Genomic DNA, 23,082 nt, shown 5'->3' on the forward strand with positions numbered 1-23,082 from the left:
GCCGCAGGTTCGAGGCCGCGCTCGGCGCCGTTTGGGCTCCGCTCGGGTCGCCTCGGCTCGGTCTGGCTCCGCTGCCCGCCCGCCATGGCCCGGCGCAGCGCCCTCTCCATCCGCATCGTGGAGGGCAGGAACCTGCCCGTCAAGGACATGTGAGTGCCCCCCGCGGGGGCAGGGAGGGGTTTGGGATGGGGGGGTCATCCCCGGGAGGGACCCCCCTCTGCCCCAGGAGTGCTGCGGGGTGTCCCCTCAACACGTCCCTGTTGGGGACGCCATCCACCGGCTGTCTTTGGAGTGTTTCCCTTGCTTGGGGGGCTTGGCCAGAATGGCCTGGTGTCCCCCCAGCAGTGCATATACTTTGGGGGTTCCCTCCAGGGTGGTTTTAGGTTCCTCTTTACTTTGGGGGTTCCCTCCAGGGTGGCTTTCATATCGCCTTTCTTTGAGTGTCCCACCCAGGATGGCTTTGGGGTGTCCCCCCAGCAGTGCATGCACTTTGGGGGTTCTCCATAGGGTGTCTTTGGGATCCCCTTTGCTTTTTGCGGTTTCCTCCAGGAAGGTTTTGTGGTTGCCTTGCTTTGTGGGTTCCCCCTGTGTGGCTTTGGGATCCTCCTTGCTTTGGTGGTTCTGTCCAGCATGTCTTTTTGTGCCCCCAGCCGTTCTCAGCGCTTTGGGGGCTTCCCTCGGGAGTGCTGAGATGTCCCCCGCGGTTCGGGGACACCCCCAGGAGCATCCCGTGTTTTGGGGTGCCCTCAGCAATGCTTTAGGGTACCCCAGGCAGTGCTCCAACTTGGAGGTGCTCCCCCTGTGCTGCCGGGGGGCAGGGCTGCCCCCACCACGCAGGGACCCCCGCAGGGACCCACGTACATGCAGCAGGACCCGGCACATCCGTCCTCCCCCACAGGAGCAGAGGGTGCCCCGGTGCTGTGGTCCCTGTCCCCGCTCTGGCCCCAGCCCCGGCTCCATCCCACCGTCCCACCTGGCTGCGGTCCGGGGGGCTCCTCTGGCAGTCCCTCGGCTCGGGATTTCCCTCCCAGAAAATCCCGGCGTGGTTCTCATCGCTCCGATCCTTATGGGGCGGGATGTGGGGACTGAGTTGGGGTGGGACGAGGGGACAGCACCGGGGTGCCCCGAGCCACCGAGTCTGCGGGAAGCTGCTGAGGAGCGCCCGGCAGCCGGAAAACCAGCAAAAATCCCTTCAGCCGTCATGGAAAAAGAGGATAAACAAGGAAAGAAAGATGACTTTTTTTTTCTTTTTTTAAATCCCGTGTGTCAGGGCCTGATTTTTAAATCCCTTGGCACAACTCCCTGCCGGAGCTTGACCCAGCGCGGGCAGGCTCTGGATTTCGGGAGGCTCTCGGTTTGGGGAGAGCGTGCTGTGGGAAGCCGCCGTGCCATAGCGCCTGGAGCGGAGCTTTCCAGACCGGTGGCTTTGGGACGTGGCGCTGGGCCGGGAGGGAAACCCGAGCGCAGCCCTGGCCCCCGCCGCTGACCTTGGCCGTGTCTGGCCCCCTCCCCTCCGGACAGCGGCTCGTGGGATCTGGTTCCCTGCCCTGGCACGGGTTTTGGGATCGCTGGTTTCCTCGTGGGAATCCCCTCTGCGGGGTGTCTGACTGGGGGGTCAGACCCTGCCTGCGACAGCCGGGGGTGATGAGGCACCCCCAGACCCCTGCGGGACCCCCGGCTCCCTCAGGATTCGGCGCAGGGAGTCGCGGGAGCAGGATGTGGCTTCAGCTTTGGTTTGTGGCTCCCGATGCCGCCCTGTCCCAGGGTCTGGACCCCCAGCGCGAGGCTCGGCACTGCCCGGACAGAGCTGCAGCCTGGAGTGGGCTCTGCCCTGTCCCCTCCCTCAGGTGAGCGCTGGGAAATCCTTCCCGCGTCTTCACACCAGGAGAGGAAGGGAAATGGTCTGCTCGATTTTTTTTTTAATGGTTTTTGATTTTTTATTTACTTCGTTATTGATTTTTTAATTTGATTTTTATTTTGTTTGAATTTTATTTTATTGTATGATAATAAATAATTCTAATAATTATTATAATTATAATAATTATAATCTTTAATTTATTACATTATTTTATTATTTTTTTCACTCTTGCACTTTTTATTTTTATTTCATATTTATTCTTTTATTCTTCTCTTTCACTCTTTTATTTTACCTTTTATCTTTTAATTTTCACCTTTTTTTCTTTTATTTTTACCCTTTATTATTCTATGTTTTATTTTATTCTTTTACTGTGCTATTTTCTTTTCTTTTTTTTTAATTTTTTTCATTCTATTTTTTATTTACTTTTTACATTTTTTTATTTGTTTTATCGCTACCCCCCAGGGCAGAGCTGCACTGCTGACTACACCAGTTAATTTTTAATTCCAGCCCCCCGTGCTGCCCGACCGGTGGCTGCGGGGGCCACGCAGGTTCCTTTGCCCTTCCCCCAGTTCATACAGTGCTCATTTCCTCTTTCAAAAGCCCAGCCTTCCCCTTTCCAGCTCCTTCCCTGCACCCCGCGGGGATGCCCAAGCCAACTGGATGCTGCGTGGGCGTCAGAGGATACCCAGCACCCACCGAGCCTGCAGCACCATAAATCCCTTCCCGACATCCCGGGACAGGGATGCGGTGCACGGGATGCCACCGGGCTCCTCCCCTGCCTTGGGAGAGCGGATTTATCCCATGGCAGCTTGGGCACCTCTCGCAGCCGCCAAGGATGGATTCTGGCCATCCTGTGTTTGAATACCTGGAAAACATGACGCCTGAGTGGTACAAGATGGGGTTCCTGGCACCCTGTGTCCAGGGGATGTGGCTGTCCTGGACCTCCCCGCGGGGACAAGGTTTTCCAGCTCTCATCCGAGCCAGCCCCGCGTTGCCGGGCACAGCTGGAGCGGGCAGCTGTTCCCTTTCCGCCTGCCTGCTCCCTGCATCCCTGATGGTTTGCACAAGGCAGGAAATGTCAGCAATGAGCTCCCGTTAATGGCACTTCACCCACTGCTCTCCTTAAAAACCGCTCCGGCGAGCGGCTGGGATGGAATGGGAGCAGGAGCCGGGAGAGCAGCTCTTGGCAACCTGCTGTGCTGCCAGCACCGCGGGGCCAAAAGGATGGAAGTGCCTGGGGATAGGGATGTTATTGTGGTACCCGGGATGCACAGCCTGGGGAAACCCCCTGCAGCCGTGTTTGGCAGGGCAGGGAGCACCCCAAACCCTTTCAGTCCCCCCCTAAAACCTTTCAGTCCTCACCCAAACCCTTTCAACTCCCCCAGCAGCTGTCTCTCAGCCTGCCTGAATTTGGGATGTGGAAATCACTCTGTGCTTGGGGTACCCAAGTCTGCACCCGTGCATCCCCCCCTTTCTCCAGGACACTCGTGGTTGGCTGATGGTGCCACTGGGATTGGTGTTAATGAGGATCCAAGCTCAGAGCAGGCTGCTCTGTGCCAGTGGGATGGGAGCCACAACCTTTCCACTCCCTTGGCCAGCACTCAGGTCCTGCTGGCTCCTCTGTCCCCAGCCAGAGCCCCCACTCCTGCCCCCGTTCCTGATAAACTGGGCTAATAAGCTATAAAATGGTGATTATTTTTTGGCAGCGATGACTTGGATCATCCGTGGGGAGGAAGCGGGGTCAGAGCATTGTAGTGCCTGCCTTTCACACCCTCTGCGTCCCTGGGGGTGTCCCCAGGGGTGTCCCATCCCTGCAGCTCTGTTGGGGGTCTGGGGAGGGGCTCCAGGGCTGGAGAAGGCTACTGTGGCCTCGCTCCTGGGGTGTGAAATTGTGCTGTGGGTGCTTGGAGCTGTTTCTGGGAAAGGGTGGGTTTTGTTTGTTCCTTGGCTTCCTGTGTGGAAGAGGAAAGCCACTTCTGGCTGCCAGCGGGACGCGGTGGCTAGACACGGTCAGGGATGTGTGTCCCTGGCCTGGGAGTGAAGCCGAGGTCACCACGTGCCTTCAGCCATGGCCAAATCCATCCAAGGAAGCCTTTGGCAACCCCGGCACTGCAAAGCCCTGGGGTGTCCCTATATGGTCCCCTCTCTGGGCAGGGGTTATCAGGGCTGAAGGCTTTGGTCACTTGTGACCATGGGTCGGGTGGGGGGCCAGGGCTGTGGCTGGTGGCACTGACAGAGTTGTCCTGTGTCCCTCCAGCACGGGGAGCAGTGACCCGTACTGCATTGTGAAGATCGACGATGAGGCCATCATCAGGTGAGTGGGTGCAGGTCCCTGGTTGGTCCCCAAACCTGCTGGAGCTCCAGATTTGGTTCCTGGTGGGTTCCTCCATTTACCCTCCTGTGGGTACCATATTATTATTATTATTACTATTAATAATAATAACATTACTACTACTACTGCTATTCCCTGCTTTGGGCTGAGATGTTCCTCCTGACACAGTGATGTCTAACAGCTCATGGCCCCCCTTACCCTTTAAGCCATCCTCATGTCTTACCAGCCCAGAGCCTCAAGACAGGCCAAGGATATGTGTCTCCAAAAGCTGGGAAGGTCCTGGGGCTGGGAAGGTGGGGAGTGCCCTGGTGAGGGAGCCCTATCCCCTGTGTCACCAGTGCCACCTGCCCTGCAGGACTGCCACGGTGTGGAAGACGCTGTCCCCGTTCTGGGGGGAAGAATACGAGGTGCAGCTCCAGCCCAGCTTCCACAGCATCTCCATCTATGTCATGGATGAGGATGCACTCAGGTATGGGGGAGGCTTGGAGGGGGACTCAGGGGTTTGTAGCTTTGGCTCCCTGTGTGCTTAGCCCCATTGCAGACACCAGAGAATCCAGACCTGGCCATGCTTCCCTGGGCTTTGGGACACAAAGGGGGAAAGTTATTTCCTGAGGTTATTGTCCAGCTGGCAGCAGAGGGTGGCTGATGTGCTCCATGGGGACAGACACACCGTGGCGGCCCCAGCCCAGGACTCCCTGAAGTGGGGACTGTCCTGCCTGGGTGCCAATCCCATGCCATGTCCTGCTTCCCACTTTTGTTTTCCAGCCGCGATGACGTGATTGGGAAGGTCTGCATCACCCGGGACATGCTGGTGGAGCACCCCAAGGGTAGGGGAAAGGATGGCTGGGGGGGTCCCAGTAGGGACCCATCTCCCACCCCTTGGATGAGCTGATCCCGAGGGTCCCCCCAGTGACCCTTCCATGGGGATCCCCCCTTTTCCCGCAGGATACAGCGGCTGGATGAGCCTCAGTGAGGTGGATCCCGACGAGGAGGTGCAGGGGGAGATCCACCTGCGGGTGGAGGTCCTGGGCAGCCAGGGCAGCCGGCGGCTGCGCTGCTCCGTGCTGGAGGCCAGGTGAGGAGGGGACATGGGGGTGGCAGGGGCTGTGTACGCAACCAGGACACAGGCAGTGAGTCTGGGCTGCTTCATGACTCAGTTTCCCTGGTGTATCCTGTCCCTTGGATGCAGAGCATCCTCCTCACCACCCAGCAGCTGATGGGGATCCTGGGGCAGAGTCCACCTCATCTGCTGGTCTTTGGGACATGCTGGGGAACCGAGGAGGGCAGTGGGTGCCATGGGTGCCTGTCGGTGTTTTGGGAGGTCACTGGTAAATATCCTCCTCTTCTGGGCAGGGATTTGGCCAGGAAGGACCGGAATGGGGCCTCCGACCCCTTTGTCCGCCTGCGCTACAATGGGAAGACACAGGAGAGCACTGTGAGTGCGACTGCAGCTCATTGAGATCCTCAGCCTGCCAGTGGTGCAGGTGGAATCATCCCACGGGGAAGCCTGGAGCCATCCCTGTTCCCTGGCATCCCCAGCCTGGTGTCCCTGAGGGATGTCAGATCCACCCTTCGAGGGGACACGAGGCCATTGCCCTTGCAGGTGGTCAAGAAATCGTGTTACCCCCGCTGGAACGAGACCTTCGAGTTCGAGCTGGCCGAGCCCGCCGGGGAGAAGCTCTGTGTGGAGGTGTGGGACTGGGACCTCGTCGGCAGGAACGACTTCCTGGGCAAGGTGAGCCCCCAAACTCCATCACTGCTGCAGGGGGTCCTGCCCAGCTGCCCACCCAGCCCTCTCCTGCTTTCCCCTGCCAGGTGGTGTTCAGTGTCCAGGGGCTGGAGGCGGCTGGGCAGGAGGAGGGGTGGTTCAGGCTGCGGCCGGACAACTCCAAGCCAATGGAGGACAAGTGAGTGTTGGCACAGGGGGTTTGGGTTGTGCTGGGGGTGGTCCCAGAGCCCACAGGGGCTTTGGGGAAGGGGGTTATTCCTGGGTAACATCATCCTTTGGAGGAGCAGCTCTTCCACCTGCCTGCCCAGGCTTTCTCAGGCTGTTGGGCCACCTCCTGCTTGGTGAAGTACTTCTCCCTCCACCCACCGACCCACCTTATGCTCCTGCAGGCGCCGGGGCAGCCTGGGCTCACTGCAGCTGCAGGTGAGGCTGCGGGATGAGATGGTGCTGCCCTCCCACTGCTACCAGCCCCTGGTCCAGCTCCTGTGCCAGGAGGTGAAGTCAGGGCGCCAGGTGAGGGGTCCCTGCCAGGCCCTGCTGGAGCACCCCCCTTTCCCTGGCTCTGTGCTGGGCCTGTGCCCGACTCAGGCCACATCACACCACGGTGCCTCTCCCCTCCAGGATGGCCAAGTGCACCTGGTCACCCTCCTGGATGAAACCACCACGGCCGAGTGCCGGCAGGAGGTCGCTGTCAACTTAGTCAAACTCTTCCTGGGCCAAGGGCTGGTCAAGGAGTTCCTGGACCTGCTTTTTGAGCTGGAGCTGGCCAAGCCCTGTAAGTGGGAAGTGGAGTCAGAGGCCTCCAACCATCTTCTGGGGCTTCAAAACCTCCAGGACCTTGCGTGGGGAATTTTTTGGGGTGATGGTTGAGGTTCAGCCGTCACACTGTTCTCTGTGTAGGAATCTGCTGGGTTCATCCCAGCAACTCCTGAGCTGAGTTTGGTGGAGGAGCAGGTGGTTTGAGGTTTGGAAATCCCCATAACCCTCATGGAAATGGCCAGGGTTGGAGGGCACAGCTCCTGGGAATGCCCCCACAGTTGAAGCTGCCTGGTGGGTGACCTGTGTCCATCCCCCAGGCCATGACCCTCTCTTGTTTTGCAGGTGAGCCCAACACTTTGTTTCGGAGCAACTCCCTGGCCTCGAAGTCAATGGAGTCCTTCCTTAAGGTGCCAGGCTTCCCAAGACCTGCTCTTCCCAGGTCACCCTGGCTCTGGGATGTCCCCAGGGGTCCAGTTCCCAGGGGGAGGATTGGGAGGGCTAGTGGGGCTGTGTCTTCCCCTGGGGCTGGGAGGCTGGAGAAAATCCCCTGGGTGACCCTGAGGGTGTCTTGTGCCAGACCTGTGACCCATCACTGTCCCCTGGGCTGTCCCCTGGCAGGTGACAGGGATGCCATACCTGCACTCTGTGCTGGGCCCCACCATCGCCCGCGTGTTCGAGGAGAAGAAATATGTGGAGCTGGACCCCGGCAAGGTGGAGATCAAAGACGTCAGGTAAGGGACTGTTGGGGAGGTGGGACAGGGGGTCCCCAGACAGGGGGTGACAGTGACGGTGCCTGCAGGTGCTCAGGGCTGCACCGGGTGCAGACAGAGAGCGAGGTGATCGAGCAGGGCCGCCAGCACCTCCAGTCCTACCTGGGTGAGCTGCTGGACGCCATCGCCAGGTCGGCCCCGGCGTGTCCCCCTGTCATCCGTGCCACCTTCCGGCAGCTCTTCCAGCGCGTCGGGGAGCGCTTCCCCCAGCACCAGGTCAGGCTGGGGCAGGGGGGTCAAACAGGGACATCCCCAGGGCTCACTGGGTGCAGTCCCCAGCTTTGGTTGATGGGGTCCCCCTTGGGCTTGAGGGCAGTGCCCAGGGATGGGGCGCAGGGGGGACAGCAAGTGGGGCCGTGCTGCACCCAACAACAGCCCTGGGTGCTGTGTGGGGTGCCTGGGGATGTCCCATTTTGGGACAGATCCCCACATGTCTCCCCCTCATCTCGGTGGTCACAGCACGCCAAATTTGTGGCTGTCACCAGCTTCCTCTGCCTCCGCTTCTTCTCGCCGGCCGTCATGACCCCCAAGCTGTTCCAGCTGCGGGAGACGCACGCGGACGCGCGGACCAGCCGCACGCTGCTGCTGCTGGCCAAGGTGGGGACACCAAGGGACAAGGGGTGGCACCCGGGAGGGGCTTTGGGGTGCCTGGCTGCTTCCCATTCGAGACGGCTGGGGCTGACACCACCATCCCCGGGGGTCTCCAGGCCATCCAGATGGTGGGCAACATGGAGCCGGCGGCCGGGCGGGCCAAGGAGACGTGGCTGTCCCCGCTGCTGCCCGCCCTGCAGCAGGGCATCGCCCGCATGAAGGACTTCATCACCCGCCTGGTGGGCACAGAGGAGCAGAAGGGGGAGGAGGAGGGCGAGGGGTGGCCGCTGGGCCCCCCCACGGCCGTGGTGAAGGAGGGGCTGCTCTTGGTGCACAAGACACGGGGCAAGGGGCCTCTTCTCGGTGCTGCCGCTGGCAAGAAACTCCACTTCTGCCTCACCGGGGAGTCCCTCAGCTTCGGCAAGAGCCCCAGTGCAGAGGTAGGGGGGTGCTGGGGGCTGGGGTTGTGGCAGCAGGGTGGCACTGACCCCCTGTGTGTGTGTCCCCTCCATCAGCGCCTCGGTGCCATCGCCCTGTCCGACATCCTCGCGGCCGAGAAGGTGGAGGAGAAGAGCTTCGGGAGCTCCCACGTCATGCAGGTGGTCTACACGGACACGGGTGGGCAGCAGGAGACAGCCTACCTGCAGTGCAAGGTGGGGGACAGCGGGGGGAGCCCCGAGGGGTGTCACAGCCCGGGGGGTGCCCCCCTCACTGTCCCCAACCCCACAGTGTGTCAATGAGCTGAACCAGTGGCTGTCAGCCCTGCGCAAGGTGTGCGGGAACAACCCCCGTGTGCTGCGCTCGTACCACCCCGGCGTCTTCCGCGGGGACAAGTGGAGCTGCTGCCACCAGCGGGACAGGACAGGTATGGGGAGGGGGTCCGGGACCTCCGCAGGGGGCTTGGGGGGCATCCTCCCATGTGCTGACCCTGCTGCCCCACAGGGCTGGGGTGCGACCGGACCCGGCACGGTGTCACCCTGCAGGACTGGAGCGACCCTCTGGACCCCACAGTGGAGGCTCAGCGGCTCTTCCACCACCTCCAGGGCCTCCGGGGAGCCCTCAGGTGAGTCCCTTCCCCGTGGGGACCCCCCTGCATCCCCTTGTGCTCCTGCCAAGGGCCCATCCCTCTCATCCCCCTCTCCCCAGGGAAAAGTACTGGGAGCTACAGGAGCCGGAGGACACCCAGAATGGCCCCCAGAGGGAAGGTAAGTTGGGATGGGGGGTTTTGGGGACCCCACTGGGGATGCTCTGGTTGAGCGATGTCCCCAGGGGTCACAGGGGGCTGTGGTGGTTTGGGGGTGTCTCCCAAGGGGGCTGTGGGGTCTCACTGTTGCTCCCCTCTCCCGCAGATGCCCCCCTGCCCGAGGGGCTGAGCCGGCTCTTCAGGGTGCTGGGGGACCTGGAGAGCTGTCACCGCCAGGCACAGCCCCCCGAGCCCCCAGCCCCTGTCCTTCTGCAGCTGCAGACTTGAGGGACCCCCTGTCCCCCTGCTGGGATTCGAGGTCCCCACGGCTTGGGGACCACGGCGGTGGAAATAAAGGCACTTTGTACACTGCAGCCTTGCCCTGTCCTTCTGGTGGCACCCTGCTGGCCATGGGGACGGGCACAGGGCGGGGGGCTGGCCACAGCTCTGCTGGTGGCACTGGTGGTGCTGCTGATGGTGGCAGTGGTGACATCTCAGGTGATCCTGCTGGTGCCGTTTCTGGTGGCCCTGCTGGTGGTGGTGGTGGTGGTGGCATCCCTGGAGTCTCTGCTCGTGGCAGTACTGGTGGTACTGGTGCCATCGCCGATGGCCCTGCTGGTGCCATTTGTGGTGGTCCTGGTGGTGGCAGTGGTGGCATCACTGGTGACTCCAATGGTGGCTGTGGTGGCACTGGTGACATCTCTGATGGCCCTGCTGGTGCCATTTCTGGTGGGCCCTACTGGTGCCATTCCTGGTGGGCCCTACTCGTGGTGGCATCACCGGTGGCTCTACTGGTGTCTGCACCGAGTCCTCCCGCCCGCAGGGGGGAGCTCTTGCGGACGGGAGGTGAGGGCAGAGAGCGGGCGGAAGTGACGTCACCGGAGGTGAAGCCGCGGCCGCCATAGCGAGTGAGGGCGGAGCGGCGGCGGGATGAACGCGCCTCCAGCCTTCGAGTCCTTCCTCCTCTTCGAGGGCGAGAAAAAGTGAGGGGACACCCTAATTAGCCCTTAAACCAAGCGGGGGGGGGCTGGGGGGGGGGCCCGGGCTCCCCGATCGGGGCGCCCGGGCCTTCCCCCCCGAGTCGCCCGCGGTTGCCTGGCCCGCAGGGATCGATAACATCCCCTGTATCCCATTTATTTATCCCATTTATCCCCACAGAATCACCATCAACAAGGATACCAAGGTGCCCAACGCCTGCTTGTTCACCATCAACAAGGAGGACCACACGCTGGGGAACATCATCAAGTCGTAAGTCCAAACCGGGCACTAAATTTTGGGCGGGTTTTGAGGCTTTTTTTTTTTTTCCCGAATTTCCCTGCGTTTGCTTTTTTTTCTTTCCCCAATTACAGGCAGTTGCTCAAAGACCCGCAGGTGCTGTTTGCAGGGTACAAGGTCCCTCACCCTCTGGAGCATAAAATTATCATCCGTGTGCAGACCACCCCCGATTACAGCCCCCAGGAGGCTTTCACTAATGCCATCACGGATCTTATCAGCGAGCTCTCCCTGCTGGAGGAGAGGTTCAGGGTGAGTTTATTTATCCTTAAAAGTGTTTATAATTAATCAGAGGGGTGAGTAGTGTGCCTTAGAGCTGCTGGTTTAAGTCTGTAAATTAATTCAAGCCACCCTCGTCATGTTATTCAGCTCCTGGCTGCTCTGAAACGGTTATTTACGTGTCCAAAAAAAAAGGGGGGGGGCTGTTATTTCTGAATGCCTGGAATTGGTTTTGAATCTATGAAGAATCAATTGAATTCTATGAAGGATCAATTGGAATTCATTCTTCACAGAATGGTTTGGGTTGGAAGGGTGTTCTCTGATGTGCTGGGGAAAGGCACCAGGGCACCAAATTTGCACATAAGTTTTGATTTTAATTTCAGTATTAATTTTCTAGATGGTGCACAGGTCTCCACTGGTGGTTCTTGTGTATCTCAGAAAAGTCAGGGATGTTTAAACACCTCTTCCAGCTCAGTAACAGCTCTTGTATTTTTGTTTGTGCTTTTACAGGTTGCTATTAAGGACAAACAAGAAGGAATCGAGTAAAATCCACCCCCTGTGGAGGAGACTGTGCTCCCGAGGCAGAATGATGTGTCTCTTAGTTAGGTGATATATTTAAACCTCCATTCATGGCAAATATTTCCCCCCCGTCCCAATTCTGTTTAGTATTTGACAGCAGCAGTGATATTTTGAGTTTGTTTGTTTGTTTTTTTTTTTAAATACCAGACAGGCACTTTGCCAAGAGGATAAATGTCTTGTTGTATATGACAGATAAGTCATTAAAGTGATTTTTTACTTTTCTGATTGGAGCCTTAAGGCAAATATTTGTCCTGGGCTGTTGGGGAGGTTATTGTGGGTATAATTCCAGCATGAGAAGCTGCTCAGTGACAGCAGCAGATGAACTCTCTGCTTTTCCTGTCAAAAACTCCAGGCACTGCCAAGTGAACTGGTATTTTGTTTTATTAAGTGTCATTTCTATAAAACAAATGCACAAATTGTGAAAACTTACAGTAAAAGAAACCGGATGTTTACAATGACTTAATGAGTTTAACAAACCCTTACCTTTGTTATTTCATTTCATCTTGCACATAATGGCTGGTCTAGAAAACGTTCATGGGCACATGGGTAACAGTCACTAATACTGCACTAGTTCATATCACGGGGGTGAGACTGGCACAGGGGACTATGACTTCTTCCAGATGGCTGTTATGTTCACACTGGTCAGGACAACAAGGTAGGTGAAGGCAGGGTCTGACACCACATTGTTCACCAGGATCTCGGGGGGCTGCTCCCCGTTCACGCGGAGCTCCGGCCACTGGAGGATCTGTGGGGAGAACAGAGCGCGGTGGGGGTGCTGTGTCTGAGGGGGAGGATGTTCAGCACAGCAGGGTCTCTTCTGGGGAAGCTGAGTCAGAGGCTCTTCCCCCTTTCTGAGGTGTGGTGAAGCTTTGGGGTGCTCCTGAGGGGCCAAGGTTTAGTGCGGAGCGGCTTGAGTGGGAAGGAAAAAGGTGTTGGCAATACAATTCCAAAAACCTTATGGAATCATAGAATCACTTGGCTTGGAAAAGACCTCCAAGATCACAGAGTCTGACCTTTAACCCATCACCACCTTGGCAACCAGATCAGAGCACTGAGTGCCATATCCAGTTGTTCCTTGAGCACCTCCAGGGATGGGGACTCCACCACCTCCCTGGGCAGTTCATTCCAATGTTTTAACAACCCTTTCAGTGAAGAAATTATGGAACACTGAGTCCCTTCATACCTATATCCAATGTAGCTCCAGACCAGTGAGTGAGAGCCTTTGAGTGTGTGTGTGATTGTCCTTTCAGAGGCTTCATGCAAGGGAACAGTGATTGCCCAAAGGAGAACTGTCTCCAGAGGCCAGGGAAACACTGACTAGGAAAAGGGTATGTGAACACAGGAAAGCAGCGAGCCCTTCCCTGCTCTGGATTCCATCCCCTCAGCGACATGGTGCCTGCACTCCTTGTGTTGTGGGGCTCTCCAGTTTAAGCACCAGAATTTTAGGGCCCTTCTAGGAAGAGCTGCCCAGCTGCACCGTGCAGGAGCTGACAGACTTGCTTTGCAGCTTGTGATTCCTGTCCCAGCTGTGAGTGCCATGGTCAGCTCTGGACACTGCTTTTAATTGCTTGTGAGTGTCAGGTGTGGAAACATGAGGCATTTTCTGGGATAAACTTCCTCAGGAGACAGATCAGCTGCCCTGGGGCGGAAGGGAGGCCCCAAAGGGTACCTGATACCTACCTGTGCAGGAGAGATCCTCCGCTCCGAGCGCTTTCCCTTTGGAGAGCCCCAGGCCGTGGTGTAGCTGGAGAGGTTGTACATCCAGACGCTGCCCTTCTCATCACCACAGAACACGTAGCCTTTTGCTGTGAGAGCAAAAGAAAAAGCTGGAAAACGACTGTGGAACTGGGAGTCTGTTCTGCAGCAAAGCAGAGCTCCAGGCAGTGCTGTAGGGTCCCAAGGGAAGGTGCCATATTTCAGCAAAATTCCCTTTCCAGCACAAAACTACGAATCTACGTTGCTCTGAAAGAACTCAATTCATTTAAAGGTAAGTCAGCTATCTTACTCTAGTGTGGAAAAAGTAGTGCTAAATACTTTGGGATTTCTCCTGACTTTTTTTAGACTGGTTTTGGAAAGTGATGACCAGATGAGGTTTGTCTGTTCCTTGCCAGCCTACAGAGCCAGCTGCCCGGTGTGTGGCATTCCTGCCCCCGGCTTCAGATGCACTCAGTGTCAAAATGGCTCCACCAAGGCTACAGGGCCCAGCCCTCAGCTCTGTGCTTTGAAAACCTATACAAGAAAGACCACGGAGCCTCGGCTGAACCCCCTTGCAGGGCAGATGGTACAGCTGCAATTATTTATCACTTGTATTATTTATACCCAGCTGGTGCCGGGCTGAGGCTGCGCAGTGTTGGAGCTGCACTGCAGTGCTTGCAGGGGGGAGCCCTGACGTTCTCTGGTGGGCTCTGAAATCAGGCCTCTGCCTCTGCTGGGGCAAAGGGGAGCCCCACACACCTGGGCAAAGCACACCTTGCCCTGGGGACCAGTGCTGCCTACCTGGGCAGGTGCTGAGCGTCAGGTAGGACATGTCTGTCGTGGACCACTCCAGCTCAGCCAGGATAACTGCAGACACTGTCCGCTGGCATCCCTTCCCCTTGGCGTCAAAGGACCGGCTCCAGCTCCACAGGTAAATGCATCCTGGTTTGGAGCTCTTGGAAACTAGGGAAGAAAGACAGGAGAGGCTGTGTCAGCTGCTGGGAAGTGAAATGCCTCAAGACAAAGGCTGGGCTCTAGTGAAGGTGGTCCACCCAGAACACGGCTTTTAAGACCTGGGACCTGATCCAGCAACAACTGTTTCCACCTGCTTTACCTCATTTCAGGACAATTGGAGGCTGCAGAGAGATTTTCAGTGCTATGCTTACGTTCCTGAACTGCAGAACAAGCATACGCTATTCAGAAAAACCCAGCCCATGATGTGGAACCTCCAGTTCCCCTGCAGAAAAGACTGCTGCCACCAGTCCCTGAGCAGAAAGGAGCTCTCCTTCCTTCCACACTGGCACTACTTGGCCCTTGGGGATGGGTCCATCTGATTTACAGTCCTGCCCAGACATAGGTTTATGCTCTAGGCCATATTTTTGGGAAAGATAAATGACTCTGGGAGAAAATTCCCTTCTGTGTAGCCCCCACAAAGTTAACGAGGCAGTCACTCTCTGCTCATCGTTCTTGCTTCACCCTGCACATGCTGAGGTGCCCCACTGTTTTTTTGGGATTGGGCTGTTGCGTTTACACTCACCAACGACATCGTCATTCAGAAAAGCCAGACCATCAACCCTGTGAGATGTTGTCATGCTTTCATCATCAGGAAACTGGAATATGGCTTCAAAAGGCCTAGAGCAGGGGGGAAGGGTGAAATGAGCCAAGTCCTGAACAGGCAGCAGTGGAAGGGTGCCCAGGTACAGAGCCCAGAAGGAAATCCGTGTGTTAGTGAGTCTCTTGCCAAGCTCAGATGAATTCCCACTTGAACTTACACTTCTATAAGTATGGGTTTATTGAAAGCAGAAGCCCATTTGCTTAAGAGATTGCTGTTTCACTTCACCTCTTTTTGCAGGCGTCAAGATTAGTATTTGCCAGCAGGGCATGACTTTACTTGCTTCTTTCTTGTAATTTTTTTTCCTGTGCTCCCACAGAGTGCCAGTTTCCTGGGTTACCTCACGTACCAGGAGCAGGGAAGGCCTCACTTTGAGACTGGAAATCGATCCAAGAATTTACACTCTGTTACACTACTTTGAGATGACACACCCTTAAGTTTTGGGGTATTGGATTACACTCCTGCCAGCCTTCCTGCAAAGCAGCCTGGAGCTTTAATACAAGCACAGAGCTGCAAGCTCTGAACACTCCTTTAGCACATGCTCATATTTTTTCTGGCCACTATGGGAAGGGGAGTAGTCCTTTGCTAGGACTACCTCTTCTCGTTATGGAAAGCAAATGCATGGTCCCAGCTTGTGGTTCTCACCTGCTTTTTTCTCCTTTATCCAGTTTTATGTTCCAGGCAAAGCAGCCACCTTCACAGCCTGCCAGCAGGTACTGCTCCGGGCAGGTGGGCACCAGGGCAATCCGTAAGGGAATAGAGGCTGCTTCCAGCACCAGCAGCTGGCTAAAAAACAGAAGAGAACAAGCAGTTAAGTGGTGCTGCGACGTGGTAGTTACAGGCTCCTGGACTGGCCACATCTGGTTTTTGAACCTTTACCTTGCTTTGAAATTGTAGTCACAGTCTGGAATCCCAATATCCCAGAGTGCAATTCGCTTGTCATAGGATGCAGCTGTGGGACACAGAAGAGAAGCAGGTAGTGACACCGCTGCTCATCTGGCTCTTCTCGTGGTAAGCTGGCAATTCTACCTGAGTCACAGGCTGTTACACTCTAAGGCTGTGGCATCAGAGAGCTCATTAAAGCACAGCAGCAGTCACCAAGGCTCCTGGCCCCACACCACTCCACAGACACTGTCAGGCATGCACAGTCAGTACTTTGTGTTCTTATCCTGTGCTCTTAGAGGGGCAAATAAAACAAAGTTTCTTTCCTGCTGTCCGTTACTGAGTTGTGGCTTCACAAAGTCGTTAATTAGTGGCCCTCTAAGCTTGTTTCTGCTCAGGGGTTATGGTGGGATCTAAAATACGAGCTGCAACCTCTACTCTCAGGCAGACACTGCTTTATTCCACATATCCCTGGCTTACTGTGTTCACAACCACAGCAGCTTCCATTGGGAAAGTTAGGCACTGATGTAAAGGGTGAGAAATGTCACCATGCTGAGATACTGATAGCAGAAACAATCCTAACAGATTACTTAGAGTAATCTGGATCCCCATCAGATGACACCCCTCAAACTCAGAGTTTGTTGGTGTCCAGTCTCCAAAGAGGGATGCAAAGACTCTCCCTTTATTACTCTTTTTCTATGCAATATATAGGGTTAGGGTGAGCCTTGCTGTCCATATCATTATATAGATGAGCTATCAACGTCCTTATCCTTTCTTCTGCTTCTGCTTTTGGCGCTCTTGAGCTTCTTCTTGAAAAGTATCCCCTGTTCTAAAAAAATTCCACTTTTAATGGTTCATGTAGCACTCTAACCACTCCAGGATGTGGGTAATTGTAGGCAAGAGAAACAATGTGCTGTGGGGTGCAGGTGTGGCCTGAATGGCTCTGTACCAGCTCACTGTACAGCCTGACAATGCAGCTGCAATTTGTAATATGATGGTTCATTACCAGTCCATAAGCCACGGCCTCTGTGGGCCCCGCTCTGTGTGGCAAAGCTCTCTTTGACATCAAAACCTGAATAAAAATCTCTGATGAGGCACAGAACTCAAAAAAAAAAAAGTCATTTATTCAAAATCAATTGAGCACATAGTTGTGCTTGTTGGGAAAAATGAAATCCAAACTCATAATACCCTGCTGTGCTCGAGGAGAGCCCTGCCACTGCCTGCCCCCAGCTGCCTGCTCTGCCTGTCATTCTTCTTACTCATCCCTGTGGAACGCATCCACTGCTGGCCTTGTTTGTGGCTCGTGTGTGTGTGCCAGCCACCCTGAGAGCCACCGAGGGTGAAACAGGAGCTACTGCACCTCAGCTGAAGAGCCAGGTCCTGGTAGAAACAATCTGTCCTGCTGTAAATTGCTGCCACAGGACTAACAATGGTCTCTCCCTAACGCCTGTCCGTGCTTTTTTATGTGTGTCCCTGCTTGCCCTGGTGACAACTCCCCTTGTTAAGGAAGCCTTGAATTTTCCACATTATTACTAAAGCTAAAGAGGTTCTGAAGCAGAGACTTACTGAAGAGGTGGGTCTCTTGGGTTGGGCTGAAGCAGACAGTAGCAATGGGCTTCTTGTGAGCCTTTATCTCTCCGTAGCAAAAGTCAGCTGCCACATGGATCAGTTTGACAATCCCTCTCCTCCCAGCAGCTGCCAAGATATTGTGAGCTTTCTTCCGACTGTCGCTGATCACCATTGTGAGGGTTGTCCATGCAACACTGAAGAACTCCTGGGACAGAAAGAAACCAGGAATAGAGTGACAGCAGACAGCAGGATGGCTGTTAGCTCAGAGATAAGACAACTATCACAAGTGCTACTCAGGTGAAACACCACCACTGTTTAAGATGGAGCATCAAAACTCAAAACAATCCTCAGAAGAACACAAACTACAGAAACAGGATGTTTATTCCTCTATGCTGTCAAGCAGGCTTAGCAGCCAGATGAGGGGAGAGGCAGACTAATCTTTTAAACTAATAAAAGTATAAACCCAAACCAGGCTAAAAGGATAAGCAAGAAATATTTATTATGTATCTTCATCCATTTAAGACCTGTCCACACTAATGCCTAACAACCTTTCAGACCTCTTTGTAACATATATTATGCATACATGTATGTAAGTATTATAGATTATGGCATTCCCATTCAATGCTTACCCTTCCCACTTGCAACCCACCTCTGTAGCCACCTTATACTTTTTCAGCACTGTCCCTGTCTCACAATCAATCAGACAAACAGACTCCCCTCCACAGGTTGCCACGGTTCTGGAGGAGCTCACAATGGGATCTGAAAGAGGAAAAAAATGGGTGAGAAGTTCCCAGGTTCAGGGATAACACATGAAGACTGCAGCTTATCACTGCCTGGTGCTCTCCCAGCCTCCTGTTTTCAAAGTCAAAGAAGAAATATGTAAGCAAGTCTCTTCCTGACAACGGAGACTACGGCTTGAAGGAGCAGGGGTCTAACGCATGGAGTCCGCCGGGATTCCAGAGCCAGGTGGTTCTGGGAATCCTGCAAACCTCTTTAAGAGCTCACCTTTCCTGGCTCCAGAGTCTAGCACTGGCTCGAAGACACAGGACCAGAGCTGCGTTTTAAAATCCTCGCGGCTGTTGCCTTTACTGTGACACTGAAGAAAATGCAATGGCTCTGCACTGACATCCTCCTACAATAAACCATCCACATTTAGACAATTCATTCCCCTGACAGCGGTTTGCCTGTGATTGCCTTGACAGAACCCTCTACTGAACACAGCAATCTGAGTTAAACTGAAGGACACAGGAGAGGCTGAGGTGCCAGCAATGCTCAAGACTCCTAAACCAGCAGACAACTGTTCAGATGTGCCCAGCAGACCCAAGCAGGGAACCCCATCCTGCTGCAGAGAAATGTGAGAAGCCCTTTAGATCCCCACTGGCCTGAGCTGAGGGGGAAACACCTTTCCCCGTGCAGCCATTGGTGTGACCCGAGAGCAAGGCTTGCCAGTCCCATTTCTAAGCACAGGCTTTCAGAGCACCACCTCGGAGCGCTGGTCCATCCATCCCCTGAAGGGGATTCACCGTCTCCTGGGGGTGTCCCTTTCCTTCCCTGACGCCTCTGAGGGATTTAAAACAATGACAAAAAAAAAAAAACCAAACCAAAACTTTAACTCAAAATATATCTGTGAGCTCCAAGCTGTGTAGAGCTCTGATGAAACCTGAATGCAGCTCCTCCCACTACACCAAGAGGCCAAAAGCCAGTCCCCAGGGGGCTGGTGGACCTACCTTTCGCTTGGAGTTCTTTACTGGAGTCAAAGTAACGACTCCATTGTCCTGCTCCTGGCTTTTCTGTTCCCCTGTCATCTGGCTGGATCTTCTGTTGCTTTGCCCCTTGGGAAACTGCTCTCCATTCTTCTGTGTCCCTTCAGCTCCCTGCTCAGGGGTTGTCTCCTTGGCTGGTTGGTTTGATGTTCTTGGTTTATCAGGAGCTGGGTCATCCTGCACATGGCTGGACTTTCTGGGATTAACTACAGCCTCCTCCTCGGTGTTTGCCTGGGACTTGGACCTCTTGTTTCCAGCGCCTGACTTTGAATGGTTTCTTTTCCTCTTGCTGGGTGTTACTGTGACCTGTAAGACATGCTGTCAGTTTCTGCAGAAGGTTTTCAGCTTTCCTGAGATTTTCCAGTGATTTGAAGGTTTAGAGATATTAGTTATTCAAATGCAAGTACCCTCCCATGGTTACAGACTTGGCTTCATGAATCAGACAGCCCAGAGCTGCAGGGTTCCTAGAGGCAGAAGCTAATGAAAATCACACAGCCAGACTCATTTTCAGCTTCCTCTCCCAGTTACTTGTGATTTACATATGATATGGAAAAACAAATCTGGTCCATGGACCACGGGGGTTCAATCTGCAGCCATTTCCAAGCAGGCAAAAATCAGCACAGTCTGGCCAGCCATCAACCCAGCTCTCTAATTAAAAATATCCCTTCCTAGGGAAAAGGTGGAGCCAGTAAGATTCATGAAATCTTTGGGTCTTCTATGAGAATGGAAGCTCTCTCCTCTTGGAGAGCAACTCAACCTTCACATGGCTGGGAAAGCTTCAATCTGGCTGTAGAAAATCAGCCTGAGCTGCTGGATACAGGCTGGAGCCTGGGACTGCCCCTGTGGTTACCAAAGGGTCATAAATGCAAACTGACAAGAGCTACTGAGTTTGCAAGACACGGAAAGGACATTGTTAATGTAACTGGAAAAATCACCTACCTGAGCCACGTCCTCTGCAGCTTCCTTAGGGCTTTCTGTACTTTCTTCCTCATTCTCATCTGCCTTCTCCTCTGGTTCAGTATCTGAGTTTAACTCCAGACCCAGTGAGTATGACAGAAACTCTTCTGCAATCATTTTCACCTTAGAAGCAAACATGAAATATGTTAAAAAGAATAAAAAATAAAGACGAAAAAATCAAGAGCAGTCAAACTCTGATGTGTCAAGAGCTGCTTTGCCAAGGTTTTAATATCTGCTCCCACTGCTCCACATGAATTTCACAAGTGGTGGAGGAGTCCTCAGCTGAGAGAGCCTGGCAGGCCAAGTCCTCTGCTGACATTACATGACCCAAGAACTTCACTTTGTTATGGGCATCCAGGGTATACAGTTGTGAAAGCAACAGCACAGCAATGACACAAGACAAAGGAGAGATGGAAGCCTCAATTGTGTGTATGCACATACAAATAAAACAAATGTTACAAACTAAATGGTATCTTTCCCCACTGGGAGTAACTACACTTGTCATTATCTTTTCTCCTTTCATACAGCTTTCATCAAGAATAAAGGTTGCCATTAAACTAATTTGCAAATAATTAAGTATTAAGGATACTACAGTCTTGTTAATTAGTACAATTATGGTTATTGCTTATGAATTAAAAAACAATGTTTAATGACCGTCATCACAATTTGGTGCATGTTTAGTCTTAGTGCTCCTGTAACTGCTTCATAAAGCAGTGAAGAAAACCACAAAAAGTGATATCACCTGTCTGCAGGAGCCTTGCACCCAAATCCATGGAGCATTTTAATCAAATCCACTCAGAATCAGGAGCAGGGTCCTTGCCTGAAGAACAGAAGGGTAAGTGGGACACAACCTACCCGCCAGCGGGTGAATTCACTGAGGGAGCTGGGTCCATACACTACATTGGTTTGTGCTGACTTCAGGAACTTCTTCCTGATGGACTTCACCTGCTCAGCTGTGTATTTCTCAGGAAGTTGGTCACGGAAGAATTTTTCCCAGTGAGCAGTAACCTAGGCAGAAAGACCGAGTTTACTCAACAGAAAAAACAGAGCAGAAAAGCGCAAGAGTACTTGTGAAAGCATTTAAGAAGTTGCCAACCCTGAGGTAGCTACGTGATGGCACCACTTCCATTTTTTTAATCAGTGTTCAAACCATGACTTCATCTAACAGAAAAACCAGTTCCTCTGAACCAAGCTCAGGTGAGTGTGGCTAAGCAGACTCTGCCAGCATTGGACCCAGAGCAATGGCTGATTTCATGCCTCTGGATCCAGAGTAAATGGCCTTGAGGAGTCTTACACTGTGCCTTCCTAACAGGGAGGTACCTGATAGGTACACAGATATTTCACAGGCAACAGTCAGCACACAATAAGACATCCCAGTCTTCAGTATTTGATCTCCCCCCCACTGATACACAGAAGGAATTAACAAGATCAACTAACTAAACTACTAATGGTAGGAGCAATAATGCACAAAAACAACCAAACAACCAAACCTTTTTCATAATAGAACAGTAATTTTGCTCCAGATCACAACATGCTTTGGGGGGACAGTGTGTCAGGAGCTAAGCTGTGTACACAAATGAGTGAAAATACAGTTCCAAACATGCACAGCTGAAGAAGAACAAACAAATCCTTGTTCCTGGTGTATGCTGGAAAAAGCAAGGTTATCCTGAGCTTGGTTTTGTGCTCCCCATTCCTGGGGCCTGGACAGTAACATAAATTAGACAGGGAGGTGTATGTAGCTCTTCTGTCAGCACCAGGCTTCTCCTGTTCCTGAATGATGATCAGAGTGACCTGAAAAACTAGAGGGTCAGACACAGACCTGGTTGGCCCTGCTCTTGTCACTTAAACCACAGGCAAAGCTGGCTGCACAGAACAGGCAGAGCAAATGCAAGCAGGGACCAGAGAAAGCAGCAGTAAGACATTTCCTGGGTGGCCCGAACTGCGGGCTGGGCTCAGATCATACCACAGTTATTGCAAATCATTTGATGCTTATTTGCAGCTCTGTCATGACACTGAGAACAATATTTAGTTACTTCTCGGGTGTTTAGAGATTAAGGAATATCAGACATCTCACCTTGCTGGTGAGCTTACGGCTATGGACATGCCTCACATGATTGGCCAGTTTGGTTATGTCCTTGCCATTGAGCAGCCGAAGATTTTCCAAAAGAAACATTACTTTATAGTCATCGTTGAGCTAAAGAGAGAAGACACCAGAGTTACAAAAACTGCACACATGGTTCTTGCTTTAGCTTTAGTCCTTGATGAAAATACAGCCAATGATGAGAAGAACGTATCTAGTAAGGAAAAGCCGTTTCTTAAAATCTCTTCAGCGTTTCCAGCTTGAATTTCGCCTTTTAATTCTGAATCCATGTTCTCCTGTGAGTTGGGATCTCAAACTGCAGACAAAAGAGCTGCCCAACCCTCAGGCAGTACTAACATCCAACACAAGGTGGGGGCTGTGTAACCGCTCATCTGCTCAGCCTGAGTGCAAGGCAGGCTGTTCTACTCCCATCCTTTAACTCTAACACAGAGGAAGGCCTGTTCTGCCTCCAGTAAATGAATTCCAGCAGGAATTCTTTGGGCCAGGTGCGTTTTAGGTCAGACAGTTCACCATGCAGCCACACTGCCAGCATACAATAGCAAATAAGCCTCTGTGGATGGTGACAGCAGCTGATGCCACTCTAAAGTACAAGTAAAATTCCAGTTTTGGATGTTTAACCTGTACAGGCAGCAGAGCCTCTTGGGAGAAGTCAGAAACCTAAACTAGAACTAATCACCAAGTTTAAACCCTCATCAGAGGACCAAGTCTGCTCTTCCAGAGCACAAGGGGCACTAAAACTAACTAAACATTAGATATTAAGAAAAAACTCTTTACTGTGAGGGTGGTGATGCCCTGGCACAGGTTGCCCAGAGAAGCTGTGGCTGTCCCATTCCTGGAAGTATCCAAGGCCAGTTTAGTGGTTGCTTGGAGCAACCTGGGATAGTGGAAGGTGTCCCTGCTTGATGAAAGGGGCTGGAACAAGATGATCCTTAAAGTCCCTTCCAACCCAAACCATTCTGGGATTCCATGATTCTACAAGGACATTTCTACACAGTTATTACTCTACTTAACACAAGCATGATCATAAGATACCCTGCCTAATAAACTGACTAAGATTGGGGTCTGACTTGGAGAAACAGGAGTTCAAGACACACAGACACAAATATCTGAGTGGCTTGGGACAACTAATTTCTGCAGACTGGTAAAAAGTGGCACGAAGTGGTGGAGGGGCACACAAAGACTGGCTGTTTTCTCAGATGCCCTAACACTCG

The 23,082-nt window shown here is 53.4% G+C and overlaps 3 protein-coding genes across 5 annotated transcripts in view; 2 read left to right on the forward strand and 1 right to left on the reverse strand.

Annotated features, from left to right (window-relative positions):
- Positions 1-35: 35 nt before the first annotated feature.
- On the forward strand, positions 36-9,592 carry LOC113971254 (ras GTPase-activating protein 4-like). Its single transcript, XM_027690980.1, has 20 exons — positions 36-149; positions 4,116-4,172; positions 4,546-4,659; positions 4,956-5,017; positions 5,136-5,265; positions 5,544-5,625; positions 5,794-5,925; positions 6,006-6,097; positions 6,309-6,432; positions 6,541-6,694; positions 7,021-7,085; positions 7,297-7,409; positions 7,478-7,664; positions 7,908-8,045; positions 8,156-8,479; positions 8,555-8,692; positions 8,769-8,904; positions 8,982-9,102; positions 9,186-9,244; positions 9,389-9,592. Exons 1-20 carry the CDS (start codon positions 85-87, stop codon positions 9,508-9,510), a joined length of 2,415 nt encoding a protein of 804 aa, XP_027546781.1. The 5' UTR covers positions 36-84; the 3' UTR covers positions 9,511-9,592.
- A 478-nt stretch (positions 9,593-10,070) lies between these two features.
- On the forward strand, positions 10,071-11,747 carry POLR2J (RNA polymerase II subunit J). Its single transcript, XM_027690985.1, has 4 exons — positions 10,071-10,205; positions 10,381-10,470; positions 10,572-10,746; positions 11,224-11,747. Exons 1-4 carry the CDS (start codon positions 10,153-10,155, stop codon positions 11,257-11,259), a joined length of 354 nt encoding a protein of 117 aa, XP_027546786.1. The 5' UTR covers positions 10,071-10,152; the 3' UTR covers positions 11,260-11,747.
- LRWD1 (leucine rich repeats and WD repeat domain containing 1) overlaps positions 11,656-23,082 on the reverse strand; it is a 15,703-nt gene continuing 4,276 nt past the window's right edge. For all 3 annotated transcript variants that reach the window (XM_027690981.1, XM_027690983.1, XM_027690982.1), the window contains exons 4-16: positions 21,845-21,964; positions 20,626-20,778; positions 19,753-19,893; positions 18,778-19,119; positions 18,056-18,182; positions 17,700-17,809; positions 17,048-17,255; positions 15,479-15,551; positions 15,245-15,385; positions 14,525-14,619; positions 13,789-13,950; positions 12,973-13,097; positions 11,656-12,037 (exon numbers count right to left, since the gene is read on the reverse strand). In XM_027690981.1, coding sequence (XP_027546782.1) covers positions 11,897-12,037; positions 12,973-13,097; positions 13,789-13,950; positions 14,525-14,619; positions 15,245-15,385; positions 15,479-15,551; positions 17,048-17,255; positions 17,700-17,809; positions 18,056-18,182; positions 18,778-19,119; positions 19,753-19,893; positions 20,626-20,778; positions 21,845-21,964 — 1,938 coding nt within the window. In that variant the 3' untranslated portion in view covers positions 11,656-11,896. The remainder of the gene's footprint in view (positions 12,038-12,972; positions 13,098-13,788; positions 13,951-14,524; positions 14,620-15,244; positions 15,386-15,478; positions 15,552-17,047; positions 17,256-17,699; positions 17,810-18,055; positions 18,183-18,777; positions 19,120-19,752; positions 19,894-20,625; positions 20,779-21,844; positions 21,965-23,082) is intronic.

This window comes from Neopelma chrysocephalum, unplaced genomic scaffold, assembly GCF_003984885.1.
Source record: "Neopelma chrysocephalum unplaced genomic scaffold, ASM398488v2 Primary Assembly neopelma1_82, whole genome shotgun sequence".
In the NCBI taxonomy this organism is placed as follows: Eukaryota; Metazoa; Chordata; class Aves; order Passeriformes; family Pipridae; genus Neopelma; species Neopelma chrysocephalum.

Coding starts and splice junctions, on each gene's coding strand:
- LOC113971254 (XM_027690980.1), top strand. CDS start 85: ATGGCCCGGCGCAGCGCCCTCTCCATCCGCATCGTGGAGGGCAGGAAC. Junction 7,086..7,296: donor CAATGGAGTCCTTCCTTAAG/GTGCCAGGCTTC, acceptor GTCCCCTGGCAG/GTGACAGGGATGCCATACCT. Junction 7,665..7,907: donor AGCGCTTCCCCCAGCACCAG/GTCAGGCTGGGG, acceptor CGGTGGTCACAG/CACGCCAAATTTGTGGCTGT.
- POLR2J (XM_027690985.1), top strand. CDS start 10,153: ATGAACGCGCCTCCAGCCTTCGAGTCCTTCCTCCTCTTCGAGGGCGAG. Junction 10,471..10,571: donor CTGGGGAACATCATCAAGTC/GTAAGTCCAAAC, acceptor CCCCAATTACAG/GCAGTTGCTCAAAGACCCGC. Junction 10,747..11,223: donor TGCTGGAGGAGAGGTTCAGG/GTGAGTTTATTT, acceptor GTGCTTTTACAG/GTTGCTATTAAGGACAAACA.